This window comes from Acomys russatus, chromosome 8, assembly GCF_903995435.1.
Source record: "Acomys russatus chromosome 8, mAcoRus1.1, whole genome shotgun sequence".
Taxonomy (NCBI): Eukaryota; Metazoa; Chordata; class Mammalia; order Rodentia; family Muridae; genus Acomys; species Acomys russatus.
The window spans coordinates 27,538,022-27,561,438 of NC_067144.1; the positions used below are offsets into that span (position 1 = coordinate 27,538,022).

Consider the following 23,417-nt stretch of genomic DNA (forward strand, 5'->3'; position numbering starts at 1 on the left):
TATATGTATATATGGGTATATATACACACACATATACATATACATGCATGTGTGTATATATACATACATATATATATCCCTTCATTAAGACACAACATGGCCACTGAATCTTTCAGACATTCAGAAGGTCTGACCACTGGCCTTGCATGCCAAGTCACTGAAGACACTGTAAAGACACAAACCTGGAATGTGTGCACTTGGGAAATCCCACTCCTTTAGAGTGGGAAATGATCAAGGGGTTTTTTTCTTTAGCTTTTTAGGCTCTTAGCCTGAGCTGTGAGCACAGCCCACTGGGCACACAGAGACTCTGCTAACATAAATTTAAAGGATTAGGTAAAAGGCCTCACTACAGAAGAGAAGCCACAGTACCCAGGGTGACTGCCTTCCCCTTTTGTGTCAGAGAATTTCAATTCTAAAATATATTTCATGGTTCACTGGAGAAGTTCACAGCTTAAAAACATATATATATAGTGAAAAGATAAGAGTTGTAAGGCTATTGGAGAATAATCATCAAGGAAATGTTATTTAAATAAGATTTTCCTAGTAAAAATCCCAGTAATAAAAATATCAGAAATGCCCTTATGACAATGACAGTCTTCGTTCGCCATTTCCTTCCAGATGTTGTCTTCTGGGCCCAGTTGTGTCTCTGATTTCCACATCTCAGCACTAGCTCTCCACAGCCACCCCAGTCTTGTTCTTATTTAGCAAGTCAAAGGTTTTCTGAAGCATAACAAGTGAGCTCTTCAGCTGCAAACAAAATGATCGAAAGTCATATACGTGTATGTGCACATGTGCTCACATAAAGCACCGACCACCATATATGCGACTCTCCAGGATCTGCTGCGGGACTTCTGGGGAGCTCTCACCAGGTACTAGAGGGCTACAGCTTTTCACGTCATGTACTTTCCAGGAAGTCCATTTAATTATCCAGAGGGAAAGGCTGTTTCCTTAGGTGTTTCTCAAGGTTCAGTGGTCTCTTTGCTCTCCGCTGAGCCAGGTCTTTCTAACCCACTCAGGGTCCTCTTCACAGTTCTAAAGCTCACCCGTACCTACCGACCCATCCGCTCCTCCCCAAGCCCCTGCCTCTCAACCCCTCGTGCCCTACCCTGCTTCACGCTTCTATACTACTCAGTTCTGCACTTTTAAAAACAGATTTGAAAGCTTGTAGGGAAACTGACTTCTCTGATAAGACTGGAAGCAACATGAGACCTAGAAATTGATCCTATTCCTGGCTGTATTCATTCATCTCTTCACTCAACAAGCCTGAAGTATCTGTTTCCGGCTGGGCTCTGTGCTAAGCACGGAGCTCACAGTGCTGAGCCAAATGTCCCTAGCACTAATCACAAAAAGCAAGGGGTTCAAGGCTAGGACACGCATAGACATGCTTATAGAAGGAAGAAGAAGGCTTCTCTTTTTGATAAGGTCATCCACTGAGAGAGAGAGAGCCGTGAGCCAACCGTGAGAACGATGAAGTGAGTAGAAAGTTACTAAGCAACTGTAGAGAAGATTCATTTAAAGAGCGGCCCGTTCCCAGCCCTGAGCCCCAGACTGGCCTACCTGTTCCAGCATCGCTATGGAATCCTGGAGCACTCCTTTCAAACGGCGGGCCTCATCTTTGTTCTTTTGAATATGTTCTGTTCTTGAGAACGTATCAGACACTAAACTGGGAAAAAAAAATATTAAAAAGTACGAAGAGAGCGGCAGACTGTTTGGTTTGGTTTGGTTTTTGGTTTTTTGCTAAGGCAGGGTTTCTATGTAACACCCTTCACTGTCCTCGACTCACTTTGTAGACCAGGCTGGCCTCAAACTCAAAGAGATCCACCTGCCTCTGCCTCCCCAAGTGCTGGGATTACAGGTGTGGGCCACCGAGACCGGCTTACAGACCTTTTATTTACAGAAATTATTGTGCCCCATGAATTCAAAAACAAAACACCAAATCAAGCCCCCAGCACCACTCCTGCAAAAACAAAAACTATAATTATAAATAACTATAAGATAGAACAGACCAGAATTTCTAGAGTTAACTTTTCTACAAAAAAAGAAAACAACAAAAACAAACAAACAAAAACCCCGATGGTGGAAACAGGCAGGCTAGGGTGGAGAACTTACTTTAAAGATTTCTCTTCTTGGAGGTGAAGCCGATAGAAGGACTGAGCAGCATGCTCTATCTTTGACAACTTCAGAAACAGAGTCACGTTCAGCAGAACAAGCAGCAGCAAACTGTGCAGAGCAAATGACAGCTGGTTAACCCCCACCGAGCTGCACTGCAGGCCTGGCCACAGAGGAAGCCCAGCACCCTGATGGTACAGGCAGGAAGATCTACTGCGACTCAAGACCACAAGGCAGCCTGGACTACAAAGGCAGACCTCATCCCAACTCTCCCCTCCACTATCAAAAGTGAAGAGAGTAAAACAGTGTATATGCAGAAGCTTCCAACTGTGTATGAACTAAACCATCTCCTAGTTACTAAATAAATTATCCCCACATCATTACATGAAATGATCACTTTCACGTATCATGGATGTTAAAGAAAATGATGGAAAATAAGAAAAGGCCTGAACAGCCTCAACTCACAGGTTGCCTCTGGCCTGTCTCCTTTCTACTCTGCTGACATCCCGGGCAGTGCTGTGCAACCACCAGTTTAGAAATCTACCAGGTAAGCTTTCAGGGTCTATTTAGGGTTATGTTGGCTTAAGCAATTATACACACATAATATTTCATTTTAAAAATGAAATGATCGATATGCAGCTGGCATTGTGACATCACAATGTGATGTTTTATTCCCAATAGAATATATATTCAGCAATACATTCTTCTTGCTTATCTTGAACAAAGGAAGTACACATATATTAAAGAAGGGCATATATTAATGGTAAATATAAAATCTTTACATGCAAGCTTAGTGTTTTAACATCAGCCTTTCAAATTAATGCAGACCTTATTACACATGTATACAAACTGATAAGTAGCATCATGTCTTTATTTATTTTGTTCTGTTAAAAAAAGATTTACCTGCCTCAAATTAGACTACTTGAGTCTGAGGGTAGAAATCAGTGGTAGAATGCTTACTTAGTATGCACAGGACCTTGGGTTTGGTTCTAGGCAGCACAGAAAATGAAAAAAAGTATATAGATACATATGGTATGTGAAAAACCGAAAGGTAACCAGGAAATCAAATCTGTGAAATAAAGTGATTTTTTCCCCTGCAAAGTAATATAATGATATTTGTCATTCAAAACTGTTATAGCAAACTGATTTAATTAGAATCTGAAACCTTTTCTAAACTCAAAGAGAGACCTGAGAGCAGTTGTTGGAGGTTGATCTGTTGCTGCCCAAATGAACAGACTCGCATATCCAAAAAAGTTTGTAACCTTGCCTAAAAATTTATTCCTGTTTGACCAATAAAAAGCCAACCCACCCAGGCAGGGCAAATGGGATGGGCGTGGCTATGGTTCCCAAGCTTTGGGGACAGAGAAGTTGTCAGGAAAGGAGGCAGTCAGAGACTGGAAGAGGATCTCGGGAAGGAGATGAGAGAGGATGAGGAGAAGGAAGGAGGCCGCCGCCATGGATCAGGTGGAATAAGAAGCACATGACCAGCATGGATGGAGGATTCGGCCCAGATGAAGAACATTAGCAAGTATTTGGGATTATGGATGGGAGGTAGCGCAGTAGAAATTATTAGAAGCAGGTGGCATGGGACTGGGGCTATGGGAGGTAGTTTAGGGGATTAATATCTGCCCTGCCCCAAGTGAACCAAGGCTATCTTAAAATGTAACAGGTGTCTGTGTTTTTATTGATTGATAGTGAGTTATAAAATACCGCCATAGTAATTACACCCTAATAATAAACATGTATTAGGCTTTACATTTAAATTAACAGCAACAAGCTGTGGAACCCGAGCCATAGCGACTCCATCTTGTTCTAGACTCCATCTTAGGCCTGTCCTCAAGTTCATTCCAGTTACTGGAAAAACCACAAACTGTTCCAGGAAAAGAACCACCCTGGGCCTGATCAGGGGACAGCAGGAGTGTACCTAACGTCCCCAGATGGTATTGTTAGGTCCTGCTGCAGGGCGTGGCTGGCATGGCTGCTGTCTGCCTAGGGATGGAGCTTACCCTCTTCAGAGATTCACTACTTAAACCAGACATTTTGGTTCCAGGACCGCCCGCCCCCCGGCTCTCTCCTTCTCCTCTTCCCCCTCCCTTCCCTCTCTCATTTCTTTACCCCCACCCCCACCCCTAGTGCTCACACCCCTTCCCTTCCCCCTCCAGTGCATTTATATACTATAGCTTCCTCGCCAATTAGCTCCTTCTGTTTATTTGATCAGTCATCTGGTGCATGTGACTGGGGTGGGGAGGAGTTGAGCCCCATTCAGTTCCGCAGGCCGGACTCTATAGGGCTACTTCCTATAGCTCATCCTTCTCCGCCTGCTCTGATTCAGTCATCTCGCGTGCCCAGCCCGGCGACTCAGGGCGCGTGGGTATGGCTTCTCTCCCACCTCCCTCTCCACCTGAGGTGACTTTGCACAGGCAACTTATCCTGTACCCCAGCTGCTGCCAAAAGGCACTGGGTGCCTATTTGGGGTGACCAGGGCTTCACTGGACTCTGTGAAGATGTGGCCATGCGAGAGTGAGTCCTCCGGAACAAAGCCAGGTTCCAAGGTGATCTTATGTTCCAGAGAGTCTGTACATGGGTTTACCTCACCAAACTTAAGCAATCACAGGAGTTGGGATGCCAATTCCATTGTCTTGTGCCTTGGCATGGCAAAGGCCTAGATCACTCATATCAGAATAATCCAGAGTGTGTGCTTTAAAATTCATCACTAGCTGCTCTTCTTTGAGGTCCTGCTCCCAATAGCTGCTCACAACTCTTTGTAACTCCAGTTCCAGGGATCCAACACCCTCCTTTGGCCTTTGAGGCCAGCAGGCATACAGGTGGTACTCAGAGATACATGCAGGCAAAACGCCCATACACATAAAAAGAAATTTTAAATTTTGTTTACATTTTTTAAAATTCCTGGTTGCTAGTCAAAGTCTACCAAACCAACCTTTGAGATCAGGGGTGAAAAATCTGCATTTAAGCAAGCTCCTAAATTCATAGAACATGAGAACCACTGGTCTATTTTCGCGAACTAGAATAATCTTATTGGAATTTTACCAACCTGTATTGTCTTTAAATTTATGGAACATCTCATAAAATCCCACCCATAGGGTTCATAAAAATAACTCAGATTTGTTTTTGTTTTTGTTTTTGTTTTTCTGTTTGCCACCATTTTTATTTTACTTTTGCCTATGGATACATCAATTCTACAGTGCTTTGCTCGCTGGGATTTTATAACAAGTGGATAGTATGAGTTCTCTTTAATAATAATTTTAATAGTGATTTGACCATAAGCATGTACATTTTATAACTGCCTTACCCTATCTACCACAAAATAAATTCCATTGAAATTTTGAGCAGAAATACATGAAAAGCACTGATGAATTTTCACCTTATTCCCTTGAATCTTCATGTCTGAGAATATAGTATTTAATATCCACATAGCATTTCATTTCTGCTAACAGTAATTTGAAAATTTCAACATACAGATTCTGAATCTCTACTTTATTTTTTTTATTTTGTTAATTTATTCTTATTACATCTCAATGGTTATCTTATTACATCTCAATGGTTATCCCATCCCTTCTATCCTCCCATTCCTCCCTCCCTCCCATTTTCCCCTTACTCCCCTCCCCTATGACTGTGACTGAGGGGGACCTCCTCCCCCTGTATATGCTCATAGGATATCAAGTCTCTTCTTGGTAACAGAGGTTTTTTTTAAAGCTGAGTATGTATTTTATATTCCCTCAATTTTTACAATTCTGAAAAATCATATATCAAATCTATCAACCCAGAATCTTTCAGACTGTTTTTATATGTCAACATGGTCAATAGTGACCATTTCTATCCAATAAAACAGAAAAACAGCGGCTGGTGAGGTGGCTCAGTGGTTGAGGACACTCGCTGCTGTTCAGGGCACTGGGGTTGCTTCCTAGAACCCACATAGCTTACAGCCTTCTGTTTCTTCTGTCCTCCGCAGGCACTGCACACACAGACATGCAGGCCAAGCACCAATACACATAAAATAAGAATAAATAAATCCTTTTAAAAGAACCACAAATGCCTTCTGACTCTTTGGGGAACTATTTGAAAACAAATGAAGATATAAACGAAAGAAGCAGAGCGAGTACTTACAATACACTCGTCACCACAATGAGAGCCATGTCGCAGCTGGCCACAGCCTTTCTCTTTCCTGTGGGTGAAAGAGGGCAGCTACTAATCACCTGCAGTTAACTTGAGGAATGGCATTTAAAGATGAAATGATTCAGGATGAATTCTAAGTACTTTTTTTATTCATGATACCCTGGGTAAAATGCAAAACAAACCTACAATGAGGTAACCCATGGCAATTCTTCAAATTTGAGATATGTTACAAATTAATTTACTGTGAAGTTAAATAACCAGTTCACTACATGGTGAGTGATATACAGCTAAGTACCATCCCTGCTAAGAACAGTTGAGTTGAGCTAATATACAGTGTTTCTCTCCTTTAAAAGAAATCACCTGTGACTATGGCCTAAACCTTTCTTTATGTTTCGAAACAAAAGAGCCATTGATGTTAATCGGTGGCTACACATGGCTAGGCTGGCCCCTGACAGGACAATCAGAGTTAAACGTCAGAAGCCTGTAGGTGTTATGCAGGAAATAAACAAGTGAACTGCACAGAAGCTTGGGGTTAGTGACTTATGTTGGGGACAGAGGCAGCAGGACAGCACAGACAGTCACAGGGGGCCGCTCTAAGACCCCAGATCAACAGCCGTAACAAAGGGACTCGGTACACGGCCATCAGACTGAGATTTTATTTAATATCCTTTTTTTTTTTTTTTCTTTTTCTTTTTCTTTTTGAGGCAGCATCTCACTATGTAATTCTGGCTGGCCTGGAATTCATTAAGTAGACCAAGCTGGCCTTAAACTCATCAAGATCTGCCTGCCTCTTCTTCTGAGTATTAGGACTAAAGGTGTGCACTGTACCACCAACCTAAAACTTTTTTTTTTTTTTTTAGTTTTTCGAGATAGGGTTTCTCTGTGTAGCTCTGGTTGTCCTGGACTCACTTTGTAGACCAGGCTGGCCTCGAACTCACACGATTCACCTGCCTCTGCCTCCCGAGTGCTGGGATTAAAGGTGTGCGCCACCACCGCCTGGCTCAACCTAAAACTTTTAAATGCTGTGTGGGCCAAATAAAATACTCAACTGGCCATATGCCTGCCATGTCCCAACTGCTCCTTTAGGCCTCTACAGTAGCTGTTGTTAAGAAATTCCGAGAGCAATAAACATTATCAAAAAGGAGAGAAAGGCAGACTTCCTTCAACAACGCTCTTCATAGACAAGTGCCATCTCGTGCACCCTAAGGCCGCAGCCTTTCGTCTGTTCAGCAGTGGCGCTACCTGTAATGTCCACTTTGGCCTCGAAGCCTGAATCTGTAGAAGAACGCTGAGAAGGCAGCTTTGGAACTATTTCTGCTGTTCGGTTCAAGGCCCGCCTTCTCCGTCGCAGGCTGCTAAGTTTTCCAGGGTCTTCAATGGATTGACTTAACACAGACTCTTCCATTAACAAGTCTGATTCTAAGGAGAAAATTTTAAAACAAAAGGATTGGAAGGAAGTCTTCTCAACTATAAGACCCATGTAGCGTGTGCGTGGGTACACGTACATGTGTGCATACACAGGCGTGCTTGTTTGAGCCTTGATAATCTACTCTAATCATACCTTGGTTTCACAGACTAGATTCAAACTTTACTCTTAATTAAAAGCTTGAGAGAGTGCGGTGACCCTCCAGTGACACGTCACTATTCTAGGAAGAATGGGTATCAATAAATGATGGGATCCTCAGTGGAAACTTGCTATGTGCCATATTAAATATTAATGGAATGGCTTCAGTTATGGAAACAACAGCTCCACACACTTCCACAAGATTGCTAGAAAGGTTCCCAAGACAGGGTCTATTTAGTGCTTTTTAACCCCAAAGGAAAGAGTAATGTGTACAAGTTCTACTGTTTGAAAAGAAAAACTCCGGTAAAGGGAATCTTCAAATGTCTAAATATCTCAATTTTGTCCTTTATTTCAACCCTTTCCTTTGATCAGTTTTGTTTTTTTTTTTCATCAGAAGCTCATTAGCCAGTGGGCAAACTAAGTTTCATTTTCTCTGTTGCTGATGAGAAGTTTAATAATGAAACTGCCAAAGGGAAAAGAGCCAGAGGACAAATAACTAGCTGAGAAAACCATACATACAGCTTTAAGTTGCTAGAGCTGACTGGCCTCCAGCTTTTTCTTCGCTAAAATTAATTATGGTCACATATGTACAGTGTTCCCTCCTGTATATATTACGAAACGCCCCAGCACACAGCTGCACCGCCTCTCACCACCAGCTACCAGTCCCCAGCTCCAGTAACTCCATACACAAACTCAGTACCATTGCCAAGCGGGGCCTAGGAAAGAGCAGGAGGGCTGCAGCTAAGAAGGCAGGTGTAGGCTGGGGCTCTGCGCATGTGAGAGAGGACAAGAGGATCTACAGGCTAGCTGGGTAATCCCTCACTGTGGTCAGCCTCCTGGCTCCTTTCAGAGGCAAAGAGTGTGTGATCCTGGACAAGTCACTTAACCATACTGTTTGATTTCCTCTGCAGTAAAGTGGGAAAAACAAATCATAGCTATACTTCACGGGGTTGCTATGAGGATGAAATGTTAACAGCATGATGTATATAAGATTTTGTTATGTGACAGGCATATAATGAGCATTACATAAGTGTCGTTAGAGCAGCGAGAGCTGAGAACGTAAAATCCTGCAATTGGCAGAGCACGCAAGGCAACGGAAGCCACTGCACTGAGAGCCATTCCCGCATCACCACCTGCCCCGCTATGTGTCCTGATGGAGACCAGCTAGTGAACGCTGGGAAAGACAGACGCAGAACAACTTTACACACCAAGCTGTTTGAAGTAGTTCTCCAGTGAACTCCAGGAATTCTTCTCAATTAAAGACTTGACAAGTCCCCATGGTTGTTTCCTGTATTTCAAGTCTGTGGAAACTCTAATAGGATAAGAAGAAAATATTTCTTTAGAGACAGACTTTAGCCAACAGAAGAGATCAGGCCAGTTCAGGGGAGTGTAACCATAGACAACTTTAGCTACTGCACTGCAATGAAATATAAGATTGCATTTCTTTTGAAAAGCCAAAAGAAGTAAATGCCATTACTATTATAAAATTTTAAAATGTTCTTCTTTTAAAAGCATTGTGAGCTGCTAATAACTTCATCAAATTGTAATGCTCTACCCTTGCCAAAGTAGCAATGAAGGCTTCAATAAATGCTAAGAAGTTAAACAAATTTTTAAATGCCTTGGGGATCTCTTGTGATGGCACACTAGCTGAAAGTAACTCTATTAGCTGGGAGTGGTGGCCCACTACCTTAATGCCAGCACTTGGGAGGCAGAGGCAGGGGGATCTCTGTGAGTTCAAGGCCAGCCTGGTCTACAAAGTGAGTCCAGAATAGCTAGGGCTGTTACACAGAGAAACCCTGTCTCGGGGGAAAAAAAAACAAGATAACAACAACAAGTAACGCCGTTAACTAGAGCCAAGCAAAGCCTGTGATGGCCACTGCTTTTCAAACAGCAGAACACCTTGCTGCTCACCGTGTCCCCTACCCCAGAACCCGTTACACCGGGTCATGCAACCAGTTCTGTCCAGTCCTACAGCTTTTTCCTCCGGTGGCCACTGAAGGGCACTTGTTTTAGCCTGTGTAGCCCCAGAATGTCAAAACTCCCACCCTCCCCCGACTACTGTGGGACATGTGATTTAGGCAAGAAGCAAAGCTCTGTGGTGCTTGCCTGAGAGTCAAGGCTAGTGCTGCATCCTAGCCTCTCCAGTGACACATGCACTTGCAGTAACTCACCTCAGCCTGCATCTCTGTTTTGCAGATCTGACAATACAGTATCTATTCAAAGTATAGAAGTAGTCATGGTAGGGAACATCATGTGTCAGCACTTCTGTATCTACCAAATAAAATTGTGCTTCCCGACTCTCTTTATACAGTGTCTGCAAAATAGGATAAAAATGCTTACCCACATATTTTCAGTATGTTTGTTCCCAGGCAATTTAGAACATATATACTGATGTTCCTTCTTACAGACACAAAAGACACCAAAATCTCATGACAAGCTAGGACAGGATGAGAAATAAGTCCCATAATCTTTCTGTGTTTATTTGCTATAATGAGGGTGGGTTTTTAAAATATTTATTATTATTTATACAGTGTTCTAACTACATGTGTGCTGTACTCCAGAAGAGGGCACTAGATCTCATTATAGATGGTTGTGAGGCACCATGTGGTTGCTGGGAATTGAACTCAGGCCCTTTGGAAGAGCAGACCTCTGAGCCAACTCTCCAGCCCCAAGTTTTAAGTTAAAAATTAAATCGACAATTCAAAATTCAATTGACTAATACAAGGGCCATACTTCCCACTTCATTAAAGGTTAACAAAGCTTTGAAGCACCTTCTGGCCTGTGACAGCTCATCGTCCCCTGCTGGGTCTTGTGAAACTGTCTCATAGACTGTTCCCAGCGACAGGGGTCTTTCTCTCCTGCTATGGGCACGACTCCTCCGGACCCTGACAGAATCACATACCTGCTTCTCCGTGGCAGCTGTACATTTCCCAGTAAGCGGGTTACTGAGGACTATTTTGTAGGTCATGGTTCTCAGCTGGTCGCCTCCAGACTCAACTGTCCAAGGGGTAGACACCACATCTAGCCAGCGCAAACATCATAAGGACGTTAAGTTGACTCAAGGGCATAGCTTGAGAATTACATAACTATTTATGAGCAGTCCTAACCGCCATTAGTGAAAAAGAGGATTAAATATGAGCCATTCCTCTTCTAGATGATACATATCAGGGGCTTCTGAACCGGCTTCTCTCTCTCTCTCGCTCTCTCTCTTAAGATTTATTTATTTATGTCTGTCTTCCTGTACACCTGCATTACAGAAGAGGGCACCAGATCTCATTATATATGGTTGTGAGCCACCATGTGGTTTCTGGGAACTGAACTCAGGACCTCTGGAAGAGCAACCAGTGTTCTTAACCACTGAGCCATCTCTCCAGCCCCAGAACTGGCTTCTCTTATAAACCCCTTTCACCAGAGAAATTATTATGTGACTCTGGGCAACAGTTATGTAAAATAGGTATATAAATCAGACACTGATAATGAATAATAAAGACATATATTTCAAAGTAATTCTTTAGTTTACCTATAATTTTACCACTTGGAATAAAGAAGCACAGATGTCATGCTATTGGATACACTTGTTTACTTTTACATAAGGAATGTACACCATGGCTAAAAATTTTATGTACAGGATGCCAGAGTACCTTCAATATGTTTCAGAGTCTATAAGTTGGTTTAATAACAGACAGTGATGAGAATGCCATTTCATATAAATGTGCAATACAAATTACTGAAATATGTTGAGAGCCATTTCAGAAACTGTTATACATTCTTTCCTAGTCCTATACCCACATTCATTACATAACTTTTAAAAATGAATTTCATGTCAGCAGCTCAAATAGCAATTTTTAAAACATGGAACATTTTAAGACAATACAACCAAATATATCTAACGTGACACTTAAATACTAAGGGATGATGGCAAGAAAATGATGAAAGTTTTTATTATCCATAATTATATCGTTGTGTTTCTATGAAGGCAGAAAGTTTGTATGAGCCAAGGTGGTGCAGGTAGTATATGTGGGCATCATGTGTTGTGACATAATAAAGTGTACACACATTGTGTGTTCAGAACCCAAGCTGCAGCAGAGTCATTCAAAACAACAGAGGTGCCAGAAGCACCTCAGATTCATTATACCATTAATTTTGAATTAACTTTGTATTCAGAAACCTGTTAATTATGTGAGCCGCCTTCCATATTCATTTACATAGCCTCACATGTGCAGTCAGAACCCACAGTTTAAGAAGCTGTAAGAGGGGCTAGAGAGATGTCTCAGTGGGTAGGAGCACTTGTTCTGGAAGAGGCCCTGGGTTCGATTCCCAGCACCCACCTGGAGTCTCACAACTGTCTATAACTCAGGTCCAGAGAATCTGATGCCCTCTTTTGACCTCCATGAGCACCCAGCACACATGTGGTGCACAGACATACATGTGAGCAAAATACTCATACATGTAAGATAAAGCTAAAGAAAAATAAAATTACTTCTTTTTAAAAAGCTAAAACATACATCTCTCATCTACTTATTTCAAAATTGCTAATATGCTTTTTAGAAGCCAAAATTAAAGGTTGGTTCATCTATAGGCTTCCAGAACTTATGGAAATAATGCAAGCAAGAGCATGCATGTAATGCTAGCAACAGTGAGGCTGAGGCAGGAGGGTGGGAACTTGAGGCTAGCCTGAGCCATATAAAAAGATTCTGTCTGGGGGCAGAGAGGGAGGAAACACAAACGGAACACTTGAGTATGCCATCACTAAAGATAAAATGTTGAAAGACATTTGTCATTATTCAACAATGAGACTTTAATACCTGCTAGTGGAGAGATGATGTCACAGATGATAGTGGCTGTGTTTTATCTGCTAAGTGTTTAATCAAGGTAAGGTGACAGATGTCTTAGATCGTGGTCATTACTCCCTCTTATTACGAGTACAACGCACTTCACACAGAAACATAGCCTTAAAACACAGCTCCATTTGGGGAAATCATTATAGGTGAACGTACTGTGAGCTCTATTCAAAGTCTGACTACACCATGCATGCCACCATCACGAGTGGACATGGATGATAATTATTTGGTGGGCTTGGGTGCTTCATCAGCCTTCCTACTGCAGGAGCCTTACTTTGTTCCATATCTCCTATCACCAAAGGGTTAGCTTGAAGACGGAGCCCTTTTTGTTCAGATTCTTTTGTACGGGGCCAGCCTGGAGGTTTAAGGCAGGGTCTTAAAGCCTTTAAGTATCTGTGGAAGCTTTACAACTGTATTTCAAAAGGCAACATCACCCACCAGAGAGTCTACCACTCAGACATTCATTTAAAAGAGATATCCACTTAATTTCAAAGTACTTTCTCAGATTATTTGTTCCTATGTCAGCTTACTCCAGGAAAACACAAATAATCCACTGTCAATCAGAAACAGGATCAAGTTTTATTTATGTGTAATAAATAAATGTATATGTTAAAAAATAAAAATATAAATAAATAATAATAAAAAAAGACACAGGATCAAAAGTTATCTCTGAATCCTGTTACTAAAATTCCATACTATTAAAAAAAAGCAACAATCAAGCTCTATTTCCCCATGCATGGAACACTTGGCTTTTTACCCAGACCTACTGAACTATCAGTTGCAAGAACACCCTCTGATTAACATCATATTGGAAGTGTCAGTCCTCCATACCGAAGGAAAGATCTTTATTAGGTAAAATATCAAAAATTAAATTGTAAGAAAATAACAACAGCAGACAAAAGGACACATTGTCATTTTTGTAGCATTAATGTTAAAAAAAAAATAATAAAGACAGGAATTTCAGCATACTTTAAGAATGCTTTGTTTTTGTAAACAATTTAAATTGGTGAAACTTCATATCCATTAGGGTGGCTATTACATAAAATTAGAAGGAACAAGTGTTGATGATTGTGTGGAAAAACTGGAGTCTCTATGCATTGCCAGTAGGACTGTAAAAAGGTGTAATCTTAGAATACAGAACTGGGCACGCCTCAAAGAAAATAAACAAAGTTACTCTGTGATGCAACAATCCACTTCCAGACAACTAATAAACACCACGAAGACATCAAAGGGGGGGCGCGAGTAGATATTCACTTATTAATGGCCTGGGCAGTATTTCCTTCACAGTAGCTAAAAGCTATAAAGAAGCCAAGTGTCATTAATGGATGAATGAATACACAGAATATGGTATTATATATGTGTACCCAGAAGATAATTACGCCTTTAAAAGGCGTAAAACTTTGCTATGTATCTTCTCAAGGATGGATGCATTTGAAGTCATTTTGTTAAGTGTAACACTTTGACTTAGTAAAAGTCAAATATTATATAAATTCATTTTTATGAAATAGCCTGAGTAGTTAAATTCACAAATATAAAATATGGAATGGTGGTCCCTCAGAAACTGGGGAAGGAAAACAGAGAGTTATCATTTATAGGTTCATAGTTTCTGTTTGGGTTGATGAAAAGGTCTGGAGATGCATGCAGTGATAACTACATTACAATGAATGTATGTAATATCTCTGAACTGTTTGCTTCCTTAATATCATATACACTTCATCACAATTGTAAAATCTGAGACACCTAGATAAAGGAAATATGGATGTTATACTAGTCATGTACCTTCTCTGAAGGGTTACATTTATCTAAATGAGAAATATTTTAAATTGAGTTTTTAATTAGAAGTAATGGCATGCAACTGTAAATAGAAATTAAAGAGACTGCCAACTTAAAAGTTCTTTATCAAAATAAATTAGATCTATGAGGCTGGTAAGATGGCTCAAGAGATGTCTTACTTATTTTGTTGCTGGGATAAAATACCATGACCCAAAGTCCTCAGTGGCATACACCCCCCAGTAGGACTACACCTCCTAAAAGTCCCACAGCGCCTGTGCAAACAGTGCCACCAATTGGAGAGCTAGTATGTAAATCTGGTGGGAAACATTTTCACTCAAACCATTACAGCAGGTTTGCCTGCCAATCCAAGTTTGATTCCATGAACTCACAAGGTGGAAAGAACAACTCTTACAAGTTGTTCTCTGACAGAAAGAGAGAGAGAGAGAGAGAGAGAGAGAGAGAGAGAGAGAGAGAGAGAGAGAAAGAAGAAGAAGAAGAAGAAGAAGAAGAAGAAGAAGAAGAAGAAGAAGAAGAAGAAGAAGAAGAAGAAAGAGGAGGAGGAGGACGAGGACGAGGAGGAAGACGAGGAGAATGAGGAAGAGAAAGACAACTTTAGTTACCAGGTAGCAGGTTCTAAGTTAACAGGATGATTTACAGTCATGAACAAATTATCTTTTGGAGAAAAGCCTCCTGATTTACTCTAGGTCTACCCTGTGTCTATAACTGTTCAGACTTTTGAGTAAGCTGGAAGCCTTTTCTTCCCAAAGCTGTTTATGACACCAGAGAGGGGATATAATCATCCATGTTGAAGCCAGCTAGATATTAGACAACAAATGCAGTTGTGCTCCAAGAAGCAAACTTTACTTCATACCAATCTTTAATGCCTGTGGTGCTTCATAACCATAAAAGGAACAGTACCACATCAACAGACACTGCTTAGCAATGCATAGCCTAGCTCTTCACAGGGATCCCACTCCCCAGAGAATAGCAAAGTACAAACCAGATTCAGAAGGAATACAAAATACTAAATAGAAGCCAAGGAACAGAGGGCAATGTACATCTCCTAGATACACCAATTTTAATGGGAAATAGAAAAAAATATTCTTAAAGTCATGAACCTCCTGAAATAATCATCAGGCCGTGCCAACAGAGTCTCTTTGCTACTCTACCCTGAGTGAAAACATTCATTTTTGGACCTGGTGTCGATAGCATGGATCTTGTGCCTTTGTAAAATCTCAGATAAATTAATGGTTAACAAAATTCTTATAGAATTGATTTGCTGATCTTACCTTCTACAAATGTCTACCACTAATTTTATACTGTTGAATCCCAAAGTTAACAAAATATCTGAAACATTTTAAGTAAATTATTTTTAAACTTACTATAAATTTTTTGAGTTATTTAATAAAGTAGAACTTTTATTGTCTAAGCAGTGAAATTGTTCTGCGAGTGTAATCAGCTCCCTACATAAGACTCCATGTTTTCATTATATTATAGGTATTGCTATCAAAAGGGCACAGCTCTGTCATTTTCACAAAGGAAACGCACCTAAGCACTACTACTCAGACTAATCCATAAAATTTCTTTCTGTATCCAAAAGCAGCCTCGCCGGCTTTACCCGTATACCCTCCACAATGGCAACGGCCACTGACATTCACACGTTTGCAAATGAATCACACAGTGCACACATTTGGTGTCTAACTTCTTGTGCGTAACGCTGTGTCTGTGAGGGTTACTTAGAAGCAGCAGGAGTTCGCTGTTGTTTGTGCTGGGGTATGGTATTCTTCTGTGGAAAATTGGATAGCTTGTTACTCTATTACTGATGGATGTTTGAGGTCATAAATGATACTCCCATAATCCCAGTAAGTGCCTTTGAGAGTGCACACACATCCGTTGCTGTTGAATGTGCACCTCAGAGCGAAAGAACTGAGTCCAGGAATTCATAGCTATAACAGATACTACCAGGCCAAGTGGTTACTTCAGTTTGCACTTTACCTGCATCCAGTTGTCACATAATGGGACCCTTTCAAATAGGGTTCAGCAAGGCTGACTGGAGACACGAATGAACAACTGCAGTTTTTAAAGGTATAAATCTAATTTTAAGTAGCGCTTACCTAATTAATTAAACAATTCTATTGTACACATGCAAATTTAACCCAACATTTAAATCCCAGTTTTGAAATCAAACATCTTAAAATCAAAGTGTATTTAATTTCTCCCCAGACAATATCAGTTTCAACCCTCTAAGGAAAATCTTCACAAATGTGTTATTAGGCAAGAAACAGAGCACCAACCTATTATATTTCGAGAATTAGCAAATCTCTGCATAAAACGTGAGCTAGTGAAGAGCAACTCAAACATTCTCTCAGCGCTGATGTGAAAGACGCGGTTGATATAAAGTCTTCCTTGAAGGTCTTTTTCAGGAATACTTTCTAGAAGAAGAAAACACAAACCAGAGGAAGATAAATTAAGGAAAGATAATTTCAATATTGGAGGGGGGAGGGAATGTGTTTTGTTTGGTCTTGATACAAAACAGTTTTCAAATGTGATCATCCTACCTCAGATCTCTAAAACTACAAATTGGAAATATATATTAAGTATAAGCATATATACTTGACTAAATGGATCACAGTATTCAATTGTTAAAAGCCACACACACATAAATACTTAGCTGGGATAATATCAAATTCCTTTTATAAGATACCATGCAAATAAATGTCTCATATGGGATAAAAAGAAACAGTATCTACCATGGCCATTTCAAGTCATGCCGCTGAATACAGAAGTCCCCAGTGGTTCTATGAGCTGCCTGCACTAACACGTTCACTTGGCTACTGTTGGCTGCCCCAGACAAGGGTCACTCTCCTCATAGTGTATTCTCAACACTCTACATTAAGGAGGGAATAACGATTCCTCCCAAAAAGTATTCTTCAAAGCTGAATAACATCCAGTGGACCAGCACTTGCTCCCCCTGGGAACTTGACAGCTAAGGATCTGCTGAAAATTACAGCAGCCAATGAACTGTGGTCTGTTCACCTCTTCTGATGTTTCTCAGAAACAGCACAGCAGCCCGTGTTCACAGTCATCTATAAGTCAGACCCTGTGCTAAGCGCCGTCAGCACTGACACACCTCAGCCTATACAGTCCTTTGGAAGAAGTGACATCATCATCTTCCCCTAAGGAGGAGGAAATTGTGGCAGAGAGAACAGCCAAGATGTCGAGATCAGGAGCAACTGCTCTGGAATTTGAATCCACTCCACGCAAAAAAAGTATTCTTCATTTTACATTGCCAGAAAGAGTTTAACTGAAAAGACTATAAAAAGGAAAAACAAAAATAGAGAAGAAAAAGGGCAGGAATAGAAAAAAGCCTGGTATATGACGAAAATCGTGGAAACAACCCAACACAGAATGTTAGTGACTTAATGATAAAGGACAGTGACTCCTTACTGTCTCGAGCTTATCCTCCCCCAGCATACAAAGAGAAACCACGACACAAGCTCCACCCTTCAGAAGCCAAGCTCCAAGGCTTAGCTGTGCAAAGCAGCTGTCAATGTTAACCTTTGGGAAGCAGGGCGCTAAAACAGAAGCAATATTCTACAAACCAGAAGAGCACAGCCCTGCCCCACCCCACTCCTGCTTTCTCCCTCGATACTGATTTGTGTGTAAAAGATTTACAAATACCATGTAGACACTGACTGACCCTCTTCTTGTAAAAACACTATTTATAGGCAAAACGATTCACTGAGATTCAAAGAGCTCCTCCAGCGTGGAAAGCATCACTGAAATTAGGCAATTTACTATGGTTCTGTAAGACAGCCTCCCCTGCTAGGCTTGGGAAAGAGCTTTCTCTGACACTGAAGTAGTATATGTTTATGATAAAAAAAAAATAACTCAAAGATTCACAATGGAAGCAAACAACTATAGGTGATTTGGTAGAATTTCTTCAGAAAATTCTCTCCATACAGGGGTTCAACCCAATCTCTTTAGTCGGCTCTAATCTTGGGTACCTTCTCATGACATGTTTCTTTGTTATGCTCTTGAACCCTGAAAGAGTGCTGGTCAGGCCATTTTACATAAGGACCTTCAATCTGGGCTTGTCTGGAGTTTTTTTTGTGAACAAACTAGAATAGTGGGTTTGGGGCAAAGACTATTACAAAGGTGGAAAAGGCTCTTGGCTGTTGTGAATGGCACAGTGATAAAGGGAGGGAGGCATATATCTCTGAAAACACTAGTTCACACTCTCAACAGCAGTGCATAGAGTTTCTTTTTCTCCTACTTCCCCACCAATATCTGTTGGGTTGTTGTTGTTTTTTTTTTTAAGGTTTTTTTGAGACAGGGTTTCTCTGTGTAGCCTTGGCTGTCCTGAACTTACTTTGTAGACCTGGCTGGCCGTGAACTCACAGAGATCTGCCTCCTTCTGCCTCCCCGAGTGCTGGGATTACAGGCGTGCACCACCTCGCCCAGCTTGTTTTCTAGGTGATAGTCATTCTGCCTGGGGTGAGATGGATATAATGGTTTTGGTGGGTTGGCTGGGTTTGGGGTTTGGGGGGGGTTGTCTGGTTTTTGAGACAGTTTCACATAGCACATGCTGGCCTCAAACTTGCTATGTGGCTGACGATGACCTTGAACTTCTGAGCCTCTGACTCCTCATTACTAGGAGTACAGGTTTGTGTCACCATGTGCTATTTTATGCAATGCTGGGGACCAAATCCAGGGCTTTGGACGTGTTCTAGGCAAGTACGCAAACAGATGAACTACACTCCTAACCCATCAAAGCAGCTTTCCCCAAGAGCTAAGAATGGTGAAGATTTTCATGTGTATTTATTGGCCATTTGTACTTTTTTATTTGAATTGTGGTTTTAGGCTCATTTGTCTATTTATTAACTAAATTGACTTGCCCTTTGGCTGTTCAATTTTAAACTGTCTTCTGGATATTAACCCCTGTAAGATATGACCAAGACCTTCCCCCTGTTCTGTAGGCTGTCTTCTCACTCTAGTGATTTTCTTCTGCTGTGCAAATATTTTAAAATTAAATGCAATGTGTGCCAAGTTTATCTGATATTTTTCCTACACCTAGAGGCAGTCATTTCTCTTAAGGAGCCCTGGAATTAAAACCTTTCACAAGTGAGCTACTTCTTCATATTGAAGATGGAAAAACTACACTCTGTGCACCCTTCAATACAGTATTGTCATGTTTCTCTTAAGCCCCATTGGGTGACAGATTCCAAATTATGGCTGATGAAAGTACAATTTATTATATCCACATCAGAAATTAATAATATATTCTGCATGCAAATTTGCTCAAGGAAATTCATAAACAAAATAAATTATTCCATCTTTGGATTACTCATTTATGGAATTCTGGACATTCCAATTCTCTTCAAACAACAAATAAACCTAACCACTGTGTGCCTTAAAGAGATCTCCCCCAGCCCCCAGCTGCTCTACTTCATGCGACTCTCCCCATCTTCTCCCTAGTTCATTCCCTCCAGTGTCTTCATGGTTTTACAACCTTAAGAAAACCAAAAACCCCAGATGCATCATCATACTCGCCTGAAAGATCTCATGGGCCTGAGATCTGAAGCTCAGTGGAAGCACTCAAGTTATTATCTAATGATAATTTAAATTTTAAAACCCAACACCAGCTGGGCGTAGTGGCACACACCTTTAATCCCAGCACTCAGGAGGCAGAGGCAGGTGGATTGCTGTGAGTTTGAGGCCAGCCTGGTCTACAAAGCAACTCCAGGACAGCCAAGGCTATACACAGAGAGACCCTGTCTCGAAAAACCAAATAAATAAAATAAAATAAAAACCCAACACCTTAGGAACACTAGGGGAAACAGCATGTAAGTGCTCACTGCCAACCCAAGCAGTTTTTAAAGAAGCCCCAATAAGGGGCACAGTGACCAGGGCTCACATAGAGTAGCCACACACTGTTGTCTTTCCTTCACTCCTAGATGGGTGTGTGCAGCTTTTGAGTTTTTTGCTGTTTTTTTTTTTTAATATTTTATTGGCATAAATATTTATATTATTACACGTAAGTAGGAAAATTACATACAGCAAGAAGAACCATGAAACATTCAGGGATCAGCTTTTGGGTTTTAATGTTGCCTTTCTAGGAACTCTTTTAATGAAATGACTTTTTAAGGACAGTTCTTAAGAACAGGTTTAAACAAACAGAAAATAACTCCTTGATCTGGTGTCACTTGCCTATTTGGCCACTGGGTGCCAGAATAGATCTTCCCAGAGTCCTAAATTCAGCCAGGCAGCACATGACTAATTCATACCAACTCTGCCCAAAGCAAGAGGCCCAGAAAGGCTGCACCACTCATCATCCTAACCGCGCCCACTACACTGACTTCAGTGCCAGAGCCAGTGCTCTTCATATTTTCAACCAAGATTTCTTATAATCCCACTGGTTATGAGCACTTAGGGAAAGCAGGGAGCATGGCTTGCCAGTAAGCCTCCCATAAATGTCGTTTGTGGGTTTTTTTGTTTGTTTTTTCCATTGCTATATTCTCAACTATTCCTTGCTTCCCTCTTCCCCCTCCCTTCCTCCTGGGCATGCGCAAAGAAAGAGTAAGAGGGCAGCTATCCGCAGCCAGCAAGAGCGTCCTCACCAGAAAGCAATTCTGCTGGGCCTGATCTGTGACTTCCGTGCTATAGAATCATGAGGAAGTACACTGTTCTTGTCTGTGGTATCTCTTATGGCGGCCCATGCTTCCTAGGGTAATGTGTACGCACGGAAGGAGCAGCCCAGGCAGGCTTAGCACGTGTCTGTCCTGTCTAATGAAGCCTAGGTCCCCTCAGCAGCTGGTCTCCCCTCGGCCTCTACAGGGGGTGGCTGGCCTGACTGAGTAGTAGGTCAGCCTCATTTTCAGCTCAGTCAACGGTCCTGTTAACCTCTGGCACATGGCAGCGGGTTATCCTCTAACTCGGCCTCCATCAGTGTTCAGGGTACTGTGTTGGTCTCTCTGACTTGCTCTCTGATTCCCCCTATGTTACTACAGTAGGGATATCAGAAAGGGTGCTTGCTATCTTTTGATCCTGGCAACAATATAAAGCATAAAAATAAGATTACTAGCCAGAGTATAGCATGTTTGATACCCAGAAGGCCTTTCTTTTTGGTAAAAATTCTTATTGCTCGTCATTGTTAGTCTAGCTAAATTTATTGGCCTTCTAAAATCAAATAATTTATTTTATTTTTTACATTTCACTTACTTATTGTGGGGAGGGCACGTGGGCTATCATACACAATAACTTTCAGGAGTCTGTTTTCTCCTCCCATTATGTAGACTTAGGGAATGAACTCAAGTTATTTGGCTGGTGGCAAGCACATTTACTGACTATGTCACCTCACTGGTCTCGTAAACTATTTTTAAATACCATACAGAATATTATTAGCAGTTCTCTTTGTAAAAGTTTCAACTAGAGACTGTTCCTTTAAAAGTTATTTAAAGCTGGGCCTGGTGGTCCACAGCTTTAATCCCAGCACTCAGAGGCAGATGCAGGCTGATCTTTTAGAACTTGAGGCCAGCTTGGTCTACAAAGACAATCTAGGATAGCCAAGGCTATGCAGAGAAACCTTTCTTGAAAAACAAACAAACAAAACATTTGAAAATGAATTCAAATTTTAAAAATTCAATAGACACAGACTCTAATAAAAACAGTTCAGAAGTGATTGTGGAGATGTGACCATGCTTCTGCCTTCGAAGTTATTTTTAAGTATTTCTCAAAGTATTCTAAAATATAACAATAGTGAAAAGCATGCAGCTACATCCCATAATGAGTGGAATAATAATCTTCTAAGAAACAGCAATAAAATAATCTTTTTAAAAGAGTTCCTTTCTGGAAATTTTGCCTCCTTTGGAAGCCACACAGTAATTTAAATTAATATTTATCTCAGAATGTGCACCTGCCATGACTACTTGCTTTCATTATATGGTTTGCAGAGCTTTTGTTAAGATGTTTGTTTGTTTGAGGCAAGGTGTCACTATGTGCCTTGGCTAGCCTGGAACTCTCTGCTCCCCAAATGCTAGGATTAAAGATGTGTGTGCCACCTCACCCAGCAGATATCCCTTTGTAAAAAGAAAAGAAAAAAAGAACTTGGGAAGTGCTGGGCATGGTACTCATGCCTTTAATCCCAGTGGGAGAGGCAAGAGGATCTCTGAGTTCAACAAAATTAAAAATTGAGCTACAAGCCAGCCACCCAAGACAATAATAATAGTTATAGTAACAACAACAACAACAACAGCTTGGGAAGTACTTTAGTTAAATGAGAAGAACGCTGGACTCAAAGATCTTGTCCTCAATCCAGCCTCTGTACAGTCAGCAAGCTACATGTGTTCAACCCAAAACTCTCAATTTCTTATTTTTCTATAGGTAGAGGTAGACTAAATACACTAACAAGGGAATGTCTTATCTCAGGACGTAGGAGCAGTATACAGGCTTTCTAGAAACAGACTTGCTTTTTCACTGGTACTGTTTTGTGTGTGTGCACATGTGTGCATGTGTCTGTGAAGTCTAGAGGACAACCCTCAGTGCTGTTTCTGAGGAGACACCGACTTTATTTTCTGAGACCTGGTCTTGCCTGGAACACATTGATTATGCTAGGCTGCCTGGCCAGTGAGACCAAGGGTCTGTCCGTCTCCACCTCCGTGTTGTTGGGAGTGCAAACCTGCACCACCAACGGCCACCAAATGCTGGGTCTGTCGTGTGGTGCTGGGGTTCGAACTCAGGTCCTTGTGCTTGCCCTGAGATATTTCACCATGGCCTAACTCCCTAACCTTGAAAGCTTGGGATCCTAGGTCAACCTAATGGAGACTTCCAAACACCCGGCTTTTGAGGAAACAGAGACGGGTCAGCCTGACAGCTGGTTGCCCATTCCCTGTACACATTCAGTCCTTTTCTGGTTCTCTATAGTGCGAGGCGGCCACAATCAAATTCTCACTCTGCACACGCGCGCGCGCACGCGCGCACACACACACACACACACA

General features: G+C 41.4%; 1 protein-coding gene across 1 annotated transcript in view; it reads right to left on the reverse strand.

Moving 5' to 3' along the window:
• Positions 1-272: 272 nt before the first annotated feature.
• The window catches only part of Gramd1c (GRAM domain containing 1C), a 69,434-nt gene continuing 46,289 nt past the window's right edge, over positions 273-23,417 (reverse strand). Inside the window, exons 11-19 of the mRNA XM_051150554.1 lie at positions 16,716-16,853; positions 10,710-10,828; positions 9,979-10,121; positions 9,016-9,119; positions 7,486-7,662; positions 6,235-6,292; positions 2,110-2,220; positions 1,558-1,663; positions 273-747 (exon numbers count right to left, since the gene is read on the reverse strand). Of these exons, the coding sequence (XP_051006511.1) occupies positions 667-747; positions 1,558-1,663; positions 2,110-2,220; positions 6,235-6,292; positions 7,486-7,662; positions 9,016-9,119; positions 9,979-10,121; positions 10,710-10,828; positions 16,716-16,853 (1,037 nt within the window). The 3' untranslated portion in view covers positions 273-666. The remainder of the gene's footprint in view (positions 748-1,557; positions 1,664-2,109; positions 2,221-6,234; positions 6,293-7,485; positions 7,663-9,015; positions 9,120-9,978; positions 10,122-10,709; positions 10,829-16,715; positions 16,854-23,417) is intronic.